General features: G+C 38.4%; 1 protein-coding gene across 1 annotated transcript in view; it reads right to left on the minus strand.

Moving 5' to 3' along the window:
• The window catches only part of LOC110103574 (queuosine salvage protein), a 28,388-nt gene that overhangs the window by 9,269 nt on the left and 5,804 nt on the right, over positions 1-13,315 (minus strand). Inside the window, exons 2-5 of the mRNA XM_020832349.2 lie at positions 5,882-6,025; positions 1,942-2,040; positions 1,636-1,712; positions 947-1,055 (exon numbers count right to left, since the gene is read on the minus strand). Coding sequence (XP_020688008.1) covers positions 947-1,055; positions 1,636-1,712; positions 1,942-2,040; positions 5,882-6,025 — 429 coding nt within the window. The remainder of the gene's footprint in view (positions 1-946; positions 1,056-1,635; positions 1,713-1,941; positions 2,041-5,881; positions 6,026-13,315) is intronic.

Genomic DNA, 13,315 nt, shown 5'->3' on the forward strand with positions numbered 1-13,315 from the left:
CAACAATCTCTCATAATTGGATGGTTTAAAATCAACTGCCTTGATCACCTCATCTCTTTAGGATTTGATGCTCAAACCATGTAAGAAACTTCTTATGGACTTCTTGGAAGTGAAGGGATGAATTGGTCATCTCATCATGATCGAGTCTCTAAATAGCTTAAGCATGTACCAAAGTCAAAAATTTTGTTGGATGCTCCATTCCTTCATCTTTCAATATTCAATTCCTTGATCAAGCAAGAGATTTGAAGAATTTCATAAGAGGTTATCCTCTTGCACAAGAAAGAGGTTTACTTTTTAGTGATTTCCTTACCTCGTGTTGACGCTTCTTCAAATTTTTGTTATTGGCATGAGATTGTGATTGATCTGGTATAATTTGATTTCCAACAAAAGAGTGAATTTCAAAAATTTCATGTGATTTATTTTATCTTGAATATTTAGACATTATTTCTAGTAGGACATTGAAATTTCACCTGAGTTGATTTCTATTGTATTTTTTATTTTCATCAAATGTAGTAAACATTGTATGAGGATTAACAGTTCATTTCCTGTAGATTGGCTGATTATTGCATGGTTCCTTTTCATCTCATATAAGATCAATATTAGAAGTCCTATACCTAAGATGTCCTACATCATTAGATGTGACTTACAATGCATTAATGACAAATCTCAACCCTCAAGGGAGAAAAGCAACAAAAATCCAAAAAAGCAGTTTACTTATTAAGAAGAATGAAACTGTATATATCAAGCTGCCGAGCCATAGAGCATGCAATTCTGAAATTCTAGCCAAATAAGATTGTGGAGAAAACCCAGAAACAAATATTCTTAATCTGGCTCAACTACTTTAATAGTTGCATAGCCAAAATTTTCCTTCTATAAAGTAAAGACCATTCATGGATGTAATTCGCTAAAAATGGAACATAGAGCACGCAGATGAAGAAAGCCTTACCCGGAAAATGTTTTGTAACAAGGGCAACGAGAGATAGAGCAGAGTTTCCAGAGGCTTTTACAAGGTTAGTAGCCTTTCCACCAAAGCTTCTGTCAAGCTCTAAACCAACCTACAGCAAACATAGATTTTACTGGTAGATATTCTGCAGAAGGTTAAATCCAAATATACCAAGTAAGAATTATCATGGATTGCAAAAAACCACAAAACAAGCCATTGAAGGGATAAACAGTTCGATGTAAATAATAAAGATTATGGAGATGATTTAAACACACCTAAAGTTGGTATATTAACAGTGCATGGAGCTAGAAGTGTTTCAAAAATTCAGAATTTGTTCGTATTGAAGGAAAGTAAAGAAAATGAAATGCAAATAAAAAATTATATGGGTTTATTATGAATCCACAGTCATTCATTGGACCTTCTAAAACTTTATTTTTTAGTTCTTTTCAGTCATATTCAAAGCATCCAAGCACAACCTTAGAAATAAATATTCTTAATCATACCATGGATTGCAAAAAAACATAACAAAATAAGTGATTGAAGAAAATCTTTTTCAAGTGCACGTTATAGATAATGGAGGAGACACAAAAGCACTTATGATGGTATACTAATTATAAGCATTTATACAGAAGTTCATCAAGCATTTCAGAAATGCAATCATGGAGAGAAAGGTTGAATTTCAAGAAATGAACCTCATGCATCAAGCGTGCCCGCTCATCTTCCAACGGAAGTGGACGCGGCCATTTCAACATCTCACGAAGTTCAGGACCTAAGAATAACTTAAATGTTAGCTTACAAGCTTATATACAATAATTGAATGCTGGAAGTGGGAGACAAGCATCACTACAATTCAATGTACAAAATAGCATGTCAAACTACCAAAAATAAATGTAAAGGACCAGAGAAAAAATATTAGAAACACAAAAATGATGGAACTCAAAAAAAAAAATTTTCCATCATGAGTGGTAGGAATCCCAAGTTCTGAAGGAGGGCAGTACCAGTGTAACTCTGTAAACGATCTGCATCCAAGGCAGACTTGTCATTCTGCAAAGCTTCCTTTAGACCAAGAGCAAGATGATCATAGCTAAGATCCTTGTCTGTTCCACAATAGTATGGTCATTATAAAAATTGAGGTATAAGAAATACAAGTACTGTTCCTTCTTTCAGCGAAGGAGCAACATCACTAGTGTGATCAAATCAAAGTGTTGAAACATTTCTACGGAGGTGACCATAAAACAAGAACTAAAGCCTTAAAAATTTATCAATGAAGCACATGATGTTTTTTCCATATATGAGAGAAAAACTCAAGTAGTTGAGCTGCAGAAGATATCTAACAGACCAACATTTTAAGACCACAAAATGTTTGTTGCTCAAATACCAAGACGTATCTGTCCATTAAAGAATAGATTCTGGAAAGAGTCGGGTAAATGAAGTCAGAATAAAGCGCATATTATGAGGCAAGATTTTCCTCAATCATGATTGTAGAGCTTTCTATAGAAAACAAGTACAGTACATAAACCAAGTCTTTTCCTCCTCGTATGTACAGACCGGTTTGAGTTTGAAAGAGATGAACATTATTTTTTAACTGACATAAATGTATACTGTCCATTAAAGAATAGGTTCTGGAAAGAGTCCTGTAAATGAATTCAGAATAAAACGCACATTATGTGGCAAGATTTTCCTCAATCTTGATTGGAGAGCTTTCTACAGAAAACAAGTACAGTACATAAACCAAATCATTTCCTCGTCGTATGTGCGGACCGGTTTGAGTTTGAAAGAGATGAACGTTATTCTTTAAAGAGTTTCTCCTCAGATGAAATCGTCAACGCCTCAAAAGCAGTTGAAAAATGCACATCGAACCAGCATATGGATAAAGCAGAGGAAAAAATAAAACTTCATTTCACTACTCATGTTCAATGAATTTTACAAGCCCCCTCATCCTATCTGTAGCCCACAAATGACCAAAAATATAACTCACAAAAAATCTGTCAAGCTCTACTCAAAACCACAAGTTTCAAGTCGTTGCCAAAATTCTACTTCCAGAATGCTTATAAAACCAACAAAATATAAAAAAACAGATAGGAAGTTACGAGCGGTAGCGGGGAAAAATAAGGCAGCACAGTAGAATCGACAAAATAGTTGAGGCGGCAAAGCACGCAAGCGGGCAAGAAAAAAATGTCATTAGCAGAAAACTAGGAATAGCATGAAACGCCAGAGGAAATAGCAAAAACTAGGTGTTGGAAACAGCAGTAAATCAAACCAAACAAAAAAAAAAACCATTTCCTGATTCTTTTTATCATTTAATGCAAATCAGGCAAGTGCTGTAACTTGTTTAGCTTTAATTATCACTAACCATGCGCTATCAGCGTGCATTAAAAGGCAATAATTACATGCATATGCAAATTTAATGCAACATTATTAGTAGTTATGTTGATTATTAAGTTGATTAAAAATGGAGATAAGGATCAAAATCATCCCCAACTCTTTACAAAGGATCAAAATGATCCCCGAATATTTAAAAGTCTCATTTTAGTCACTTGACTTTTGAAATAGGAACATAAATAATCTCATAGAATGACTAATTTGGTCTCTATCTAAAGAGTTGAGGGACCCAATTGATACTTTTATATAATCGGGGATTATTTTAGCCTTCTAGAAAAAGTTAGTGGACTAATTCGATCTTTTTTTCTCATTAAAAATGATACTAGACAACTGATTAGCTGATTTGACTAGTGAGTGACATGAAATGTCAACAGCTAAGGCCCACTAATCTACATGCATCACTGGGAAGGTAAAGAGACATTGTCGTGAGTTTGGTTAAACACTGGCCTCGAAAAATTTCGAGGAGAAAGGGCAACATTGATAGACAGGAAGCGTATTGTTGCTTCAGTGTAGGCCCACGACAACCTTTCAGGCAGTATTCACTGGAATGCATTTCACATCCAGTTAGCCATGTACAGAAAGTAGTTCTCATCCAAACAAAAATGGTGAAAAAAATGATACTTACATCATTAGGAATCGCATCCATCTATTTTCCAAGCTCATCAAACAAGCCTGAACGCCTTTTTCAAAGACAGTAGAATTGAAAATCAGAATTCCCACAACATACATTCATGAACAAGGTTAAAGGTTTATTCAATGGCAAGTAATCAAAGAAATTCTAAATATCTATTTGCAAGGACACCTTTGCAAGGTTGCTGGGGCAAGATCCAAAAGGGAGCCAAAGTTAAGAGATATATGCCAATAAAAATATTTATTTTCATCTCAAAAAATTTAAGCCTATGAATAAAGGCCAACCACTTGACATTCTACACAGCATATTTTTTCAAGTATCTGATATGGAATTCAACCCAATCCTCCAAGTGCCTTAAGAATCCCCACCCCTCTCGCTCAAGAGATCTCTCTACATAGTCCTCATTTCTCAAACAAAAGCATCATTAAGTATCATGCACTAAGAATCTGCTCTACCACATGGATCTATCATAGAAAGTTTGCTCTTAAAAAATGTTCAATCATAACAAAAGTGCAAAGATACATGAGAGCCACGAATGCATGAATTGCTCAATCCTAGACGAGCCATCAGCTTTGATTACATTTGTAGAGCAGTAATCCACAAGGAGGCCAAACTTAGTCCAAATACATCAATTGACAAACATATTTTCAACCCTATTGTTTAAACTTATAGGTAAGGGCCAACCATTTTATATTTCTACAACAACATAATTTCAACTATCTGCGTGGGAATAACAAAATGCTCTCACGTGCCTCAACAATTATATTGTATCGGACGTCGCGTAAGTCACAAAAATCAACAAATACGCTTAGGGTATCACATAGGACATACTTTGAGTCGTGTCTTAATATAGTTTAAAAGCAAAAAATTCAATACTTCTTAGACGACTTTTAGGCATTTTTTGCATATCATGAACATTTATTGGAGACATGTCACACAAATTGTACCAACTAATTATGGGATTATGAATTTTCATATTTGACTTAATATGTTGAACGAGAAGTATGATTTTACTCATATTGTTGTTCACGTTTGATTTAGAAGCCTATAACGATATCAGTATGAATGAACTAACTTTTTTTTTTTTTGGGACATTTAGGCCATTTAAGGCAAACTCACACACACAACGCATACACAAAGACTCGAACTTTGGACCTCTTAGTTGGAAGCCTAAGCTCTCAACCAATAGGCCAAAGAGAGTTGTGTAAATGAACTAACTTTTTATTTCAATATATTTTTTTTCATAATAAATGTTGACTCTAGTTCATTTTTAGAGTCATATAATTTTTAAGAATTAACTTATCACATGCATTTATTAGTGTGTCTTGTCATGCCTGTATCCCCATGTCTCTTATCATGCATCATAGTCAATATAATTAGTAATCAAAATGTTGGGAAAATAAATTAAATCTATCATAACATGTTAGAGAACTTTTAATGCACAATATTTACTAGTTATATTATAACTACAATAACAAACTAAAAAATTTCAATTTGTGTAGGTGAAAGAAATTGTATCCATTTAGGGAAATTTGAAATGTTTGGAAAGGTGGTTGGAAGTTCTTCATCACCACCTCAAAGTGTTATAAACTATAATATAATGCTCATGAAAATGAGGTAACTAGGACGAAGTGATTCAAGTAATTCGAAGTAGATTTAAGGAGAAGTGTTGATCAAGTTTGACATATGAAACAGAGCATTGAACGTGCTTCTAATGTGAAAAAAATTGCTAGTAATATGCCATATCTTGTATGGCATGAACCTACAAGACGATTGCTCGGGTAAAAACAGCACAAAAACACATGCTTAAATGGAAAGTCTCAATACAATAAAGAAAATTATCAATGTGAATGTTATTATCACTACAAAACATTTATTAGTAAGGAGAAGCAAATCAGAAGTTAGGTGATCTCGTTCATTAGTACCTGGCCAAAAACAGAAATTCAGAGCATCGAGTACAAGAAGGTACTGAACAGTAAGTGGCCCATTATCAAAGTAGTGAATTCCTTCGAAGTCCCATTCAATTCTCGGAATTGAACCTTCAATTTCTCCAATAACCTCTTCAAGAACTGGAAAAATATGATAGAATTCTGGTGACTAGCAATCACACATTAAATAAAAGGGAGCAGTCGAGATATGCTTTCTTCTTTCATTTAACAAAAAACAATTTTCTACAAAAAGAAATTTTCTTATATTTCTGCCCCGGCAAGGGCATCTATATTATAAGCATTAAAAATCTTCAATACTCGTTGCAGATTAAACCAAAAAGATATAACAAATCAATAAAGTTGTGATTTCACCATAATAGGTGATGAGGACATCGGAAGATCAACGGCTACGATCTAGAGCTTATTTTTTTTTTAATGTATTATGTACTAGTTTATCTTATATTACTGTTTTTCTCATTTTACCCTTAGGAGTGGTCATGTTGTGTTGTAGCCCGAAGAGCGTTTTAGTCTTTGCTATTTTTCTTTTCATGAGGTCTATTTATAGGCTAACTCTCTTGTATTGTAAGATAATGATTTGATAATGAAAATTTCATGTGTTTTCTTCTCCTTCTTGTGTGAGCACTAGAGAGAAGGGAGAAAGCGCTCAAGGTGAGCAAGCGCAATACCCACCAGTCGTTGGAAGAGTCCGCAACTCGTGTTTTTAATTTATTTTCTTCTTATTCCCTTTTCCCCATTCCACCCGCCGACCCCTCCTAGCTCTTCCACCCCGGCCATCCTCCCCACCCAAATTCTCTCCCAATTCCACCACCTCAAGCTCCAACCAACGGCCCAAGCACCTCTCCTCCAACCCGACCCCAACTCCTTTCCACATTCCATTGTCGCTGCCCCTTACATGGCTCCCTACCATTGTGATGACTCCAAACATCATCATGGCTCCCTAGAGCGAGTCAATCAAGATAGAAAAGGTTTTCCATCATTTGAAATTCAAATTTGAATTTCAAAAAAACTTTCCTAATTTGCAAAGTTCCAAATAAAGAAAGTTTTTAAATTTCAATCCGATTTAATTTTAAATTAAAGAGGGTTGTTTATTCTCTTTCCTATGTGGCAAACCTCGTTTGGAAACTTATTCAAATCTTCCCCACACTCATCCTCCCCTCGTGATGCCGCCGGCCACCCATTAATGGGCTAAATCCTATTGCTTCATATTTAGGCTCCATCCCACTTGAATTTGAATTCAAAATTCAAATTAAATCCCACCAAATCACCTTAAATCTGAAATAAATCTCATATTTAATTCCCACTTGAATGTGGACACAATTTTCCCCTCCCTCTGTAGGCCGGCCCACTCCATCTCTCTCTCTCTCTCTCTTGCCTCATTAAATCACCTCCCACTAATTGCTTCAATCAACCCCTCATTAAGGAATGACTTTCCCTCCTTTATACGTTATTTGGGGATTCAAAATTCAAAACCTGGCCCCCAAAACCTGCTCTAAATTGCTGTCCAGCAATTTTCCACTTAGAAACTGCTGTCCGGGAAACTCCAACCAGCCATAGTGCTGCCAGGTTTGCTTCTGTTTGCTGGCCAGCACTCCTCCAAGCACTGTCCCAGAGATTCCTGCAACCATTTTTCTTCTGTCCAGCTGATTGGTGAAGCCCCAAGTGCTGTTTACTACCCAGGGGTTGCCTAAGTGCTGTCCCAAACAGCCAGGAAATTCGTATTGCTGTCCATCTTGCCAAACACTCAAACGACCACGTTGGAGCTCCGGATTGTCTTTCCCTTGGAAAGTCTATCTTGCTGTCCTGCAAGTTCCAAAGGCCTTCCTTGCTATTTGAAGACCTCTCTGACGTGGTAGCTGCTGCCCAAATTTTTGGGAAGCTGTTTGGGTTGTTGTCTAGAAGTATTTCAAGTGCTGGAACTGCTGTCCAGAGTTCTCCACAACTCCATACCTCTGTTTAAAATTGCGCAATAAGAGGCGCGCCTCTGCGCAATTTAACCCAAAACCGCCTCAAGGCTTACGCAATTCCTTTCCTGGCAGAGGCGTACGCCTCACTTGGACTGAGGCGCGCCTCAGAGGCGCAATTGGGCAATGCTGGCTGAGGCGTACGCCTCAAATGTATGCTCAGTACCGCTCAGTACATGCTCGGTACCGCTCAGTATATGCTCGGTATAGCTAGGTATTTGCTCGGTACTGCTAGGTACATGCTCGGCACCGCATAGTATATGCTCGGTATAGTTAGGTATTTGCTCAGTACTGCTAGGTACATGCTCGGTACCGCTCAGTACCGCTAGGTACATGCTCGGTACTGCTAAGGAACATGCTCGGTACCACTCGGTATCTTCCCATAAAAACAACTTACGAACTTCAAAAACAAACAGGTCGAACCCCGCCAGCTGCCCCTTGGACCCCCGGCAGTCCGGCATATTGTTCTATTCATCATCTTTAGTAATAGTTGTTAGTGTTAGTCTACTTCTTCATGAGTGCATGCTTTGATTGGAAGACATTGGACTCTATAGAAGAGGAAGAAGGGGTGAGAAGATTCCCTTGAAGACTCATTTAGTGATGGGTCATGATTGGATTATATATGTTCTTTCTTAATTATACTTTGGGAGTTTTGATAGACTAATATTTTGTGGTTTTGTACTTTAGGACATGATTTTATTGCATCTATTTTCTTACTTTCCCCTAATTTTAATTGTCATTTAGATGTTTTTATTGTATGATAGAATCTTACTATTTTTTACTTGCTAAAACCCTTAAATTCTCATTTACGCAATTCTTCGTCGGTGAGGCTTACGCCTCACACCGCCTCGAGGCTTACGCCTCGCCTCACGAACGAAAAACGCCTCGAGGCTTATTTACGCAATTTTAAACCTTGCTCCAGACTGCTGTCCCAATTACTGTGGTTGCTGTCCAGAGGAGCCCGCACCATCCCCTTGCTGTCCCGCTAATTGGAGAGGCTCCCAAAGGCTGTTCGAGGAAGCTAGGAATGTCATATGGCTTACTTCTCCTCCAACACAATGATCACAATGGAGCTTCACCTCTCATCTTCTACGGGTGAACTCTTCCCCAGCTCTCATATATTCCTAGTCTATTACTCTATTGTGGTTGCACTTTGATTCACTATGAGCATGCTATTTCTCCTTCGCTAAAACCTAATACTACTAGAGAGTTGAGTGAGGGATTCTTGCATCGTGCATAATCTTATTGTTAGCATTGGGATTTATTGTTGAAAATCATTCATGTATGCAATGTTAGATTAAATTGGCTATTTTACGATCTTAACTCCTATGCATGTAATTTAGCCTAAACTTGTCTTACCGCTCATTGTGTTTTCTTTTGTCGTTCAAAATCACTACAAAGATATAATTATTGTGGTTTCTAAAATTAAGCGTGCAAACTCCCTAAGTTAATCATCCTTGCATGTATGTTTCACATCAATAGGAGGTAGTGATAAGCACCAACTGATAAGCAAGCCACCTGCTCCGGTCGTTCTCCACTATTGCTCATGCACAAGCATCAGAGGATTCCCTGCCCTTGCAAATTGGACCATTGATCTCTAACGTACTCATCCAATCCACTCACTTATAAATTATCTTGTATCTTTAGTCTTCCATATAAACCATATTGTAGCTTCTCTGTTGGGAATCAATAGAAATATAGCTTCTTTACAACTATTATACCATGTTATTCTACATGGTATCAGAGCAATAAAAGCTTAATTACTCACTTCTTCTCCCATCCCAACCTCTCTCCTCCCTCTCACCGTCCATGGCTTACATAAGCACCTCTAGTACCGCATACCTCCCTGCAACCAAGGCCAATCCCTTTATAGACACCAATATACCCTCCTCCCTCAAATTCCTCATGTCCAACATCAAATCCATTATCCAAACTTGACTCGTCAGTGACAACTATCCTATTTGGCGGCTTCAAATCCGCAAACTCTTCTCAACCAACCACTTCACTAGATACCTCACCGATGATATCCCTAATCTGCCCAAACTACGTACCACAGCAATAAGCGACTTGGAACCCAACTCTGCCTACACCAACTGACAATTCCTTGACCAAAACCTGTCAGCAACATTGTATTCAACCATTTCACCTACCATCCTCCCATATATCTTAAACCTTCAATCTTGCCATAAGGAATGGGACACCCTAGAGAAACGCCTGCAGTCATCCAACCAGTCCCGCGTGATTCAATTGAAAAATGAGCTGCATAACATCTTTATGTGAGATCTAACAATGACACAGTACCTCTCCAACATCAAGTCCCACGTTGACAACATCACAGCCACTGGATCCCAACTCGACAACGAAGACATTATCATGTACATTCTCAATGGTTTGCCTCCCTCGTATCAAGACTTTGAGATTGCCATTAGAACCAAGCTAACCCCTATCAGCTTGGATGACCTTTACTCTCTTCTATGCAGCAAAGAGATCAACATAGCAGCTGAGAATCTCAAAATGTCCTCAGCAAACTCATCTCTAGTCGCCTTCTTAGCCTCCAGAGGCCGACCCATGTGATACAGTCGCGGTCGCTTTAGTCCAACCCAATAGCAGCAGAACTCTCGCCCTTCCCCTCAGCAACCACGCCTTCCTCAGTGAATCACTTGCCAAATCTGCAACAAGCTTGGCCACACAACTCTTGTCTGTTGGCACCATAGCCATCTGCAATACAAACCCAACCCCTCAACCACTACAACCAGCCTCTACACTCAACAACTACCCCAATCAAACTCGTCCGATTGATTCCTGAACTATAACGCCTCAACTCACCTGACTGCAAATCTCTCCAACATTCAGCAACCCGCTCCCTACACAGGCTCAGACGTTATCACCATCGACAATGGAACTACACTACCCATCTTCAACACTAGCAAAGGCATACTCCCAACCCCTCATTCTCACCGTAAGCTCCATCTCAACCAACTTCTCCATGTTCCATCTCTTTCATACAATCTTCTTTCCCTTCAACAACTCCTTGCGGACAATAACTACTCTGCTCACTTTGATGCTTATGGATTTATCCTAGAGGGTCGCAACAGCAACAGCCTCTATGCCATTCGCTCCACCAACATCTCCACCACAAAACGCGCCCTTACCACCTCTCTCGATCAGCTCCAGCTCTGGCACGCTCGTCTGGGGCATCCTCAACATTCCACCTTATAGAAACTATCAAGCACACTCAAGTTCAGCTCCCCATCATTTGTATCTACTAAATGTCGTGTTTGTCATGTAGCCTAAAGTCATAGGCTACCCTTTTCCCCTACTCTCAAATGTAATTCCCAGTCTTTATCATTAATATACACAGACGTTTGGGGTCCATCCTCTATTCCCTCTTTAATTGGTTATAAGTATTATGTCTCATTCATTAACAAATTTTCTAAATTTACCTGGCTCTACCCAATGTACCAAAATCTGAAACATCGCAACATTTAATAAATTTTATCCGCTTGTTGAATGTCAATAAAACACCAAACTTCAAACCATACGCTCCGATGGCGGCGGAGAATACACCTCTCATTCCCTAGCTGCCTTCTTCACACAAAAGAAATACAACACCAACTCAATTGCCCCTATACGCCCAAACATAATGGGATTGCCGAATGCAAACATAGACATTTACTTGACACGACATGTTACATGCTGCTCATCTCCCAATTTCCTTCTGGCTCGAGGCACCTCCTTATATCTTATCAATTGCCTACGCTCCACCAATATAGACAACAAATCCCCCTATCATATCTTGCACAACAAACTTCCTCACTATGACCATCTCAAGGTCTTCAGATGCCTCTGCTTTCCTTGGCTTCGCCCACTTTTCCCTCACAAACTAGCACCCCGCTCCTCACCTTATCTATTCCTTGGCTACTACAACAATCACAAGGGATACCAGTGCTATAATCTCGCCACACAACAGTCACAAAGGCTACATGTAGGTCATGCAACTCCTCGAGCTTCCACCTTCTGTTCTTTCTTCCATTTTCTTTTAGAGTCTAATATCCCTTTCTAGTTTTTCTCTCCTTTGCTTATGTTAGTAGAACTAATTGATTTTAGATGGTAATTAGTCATGCCTAGTTGTCTTCTCTCTAAGAAAATGTGGAGTCATGGATATAAATATTCTAATCGAATAGTATTGAAATTAGATTTGTGATATTGTTTTCTGGAGGTGTCAGCGAGGCAGGTTAAGTATGTAGCTTATAAACTTAAAAGGAGGAGATGGGGCATGTTGGCTTCAGTCAAGTCATTCATTTTGTCAAGAAGGAAAAAAACGATGTAAAGAGTTGGCACCAAATGAAACAATCATTATGAAGTATGATGTATCCTAAGTTCTAAAGCCAAGTAGGAGAACACAAGAAATACAGCTGAACACTTTCTTTCAATAAAAACATAAACCAGAACAATTGAAAAAACTTAATAGAAAACAATTATAAGAAAATTACTAGGAAACTTTGCAAGAAACAAACTAAAATATAAACTTCCCTCGGAACAACCTAGAAAAGTCACCTCACATACAAATCTGAAAATTAGAGAATGGTGCTCAAAGGAAAATTCAACCCAGAGGTTCACCACATAAATCTTGATCCAACACCGGTTGCACTCCTCCGACAAATACCAATAAACCAACCAATCAACACACCACAGTCTACACTCACTATATTTGGAGAAGAATGATACAATTGGAAGGGAAACCGTGGAGAGATGAAATAAATAGAAGACTAAAATAAGAATTAGGTAGAGGAAGATGGTAGCTCTCAAGCTGGGAAGAAAAACCCTCAGGTTTAGAAAAAATTTCAGCCAACAACCACCTTCCACCAGCAGCAAACAACCCCCATTTATAGGGGAAAAAGAACCCACCAGCCACATAAATATGCCTCTCCCCAAGCAGCCAATAGGAGCCAACACAAACATAAAATAGCAAAGGGAGGGGAACGGACAACACAGGGAAACAACAACAACAACAATAACATCAAGCCTTTATCCCACTACGTGGGGTCGGCTACATGAATCCTTTTTCTCCATTGTGTCTTATTAAAAGTCAAATTCTCATTTAAATCTAATAAAGAAATGTCATTCCTAATATTTTCTAACCAAGTCTTTTTAGGTCTACCCCTACCTTTCTTAACATAAGTAAAATCTAATACCTCTACTCTCCTAACCGGGTCATCGCAAGGCCGCCGTTTTATGTGACCAAACCATCTAAGGCGACTTTCTCTAATCTTATCTTCTACTGGAGCTACTCCAACCTTTTCACGTATATGCTCATTTCGTATCCTATCTCTAAGGGTAAAGCCACTCATCCACCTAAGCATCCTCATCTCTGTCACACTTAACTTAGTATTATGCTTCTCTTTTAAAGGCCAACATTCGGCACCATAAAGCATTGCAGGCCTCACTA

This window comes from Dendrobium catenatum, unplaced genomic scaffold (assembly GCF_001605985.2).
Source record: "Dendrobium catenatum unplaced genomic scaffold, ASM160598v2 original_scaffold_254917, whole genome shotgun sequence".
NCBI classification, from domain to species: Eukaryota; Viridiplantae; Streptophyta; class Magnoliopsida; order Asparagales; family Orchidaceae; genus Dendrobium; species Dendrobium catenatum.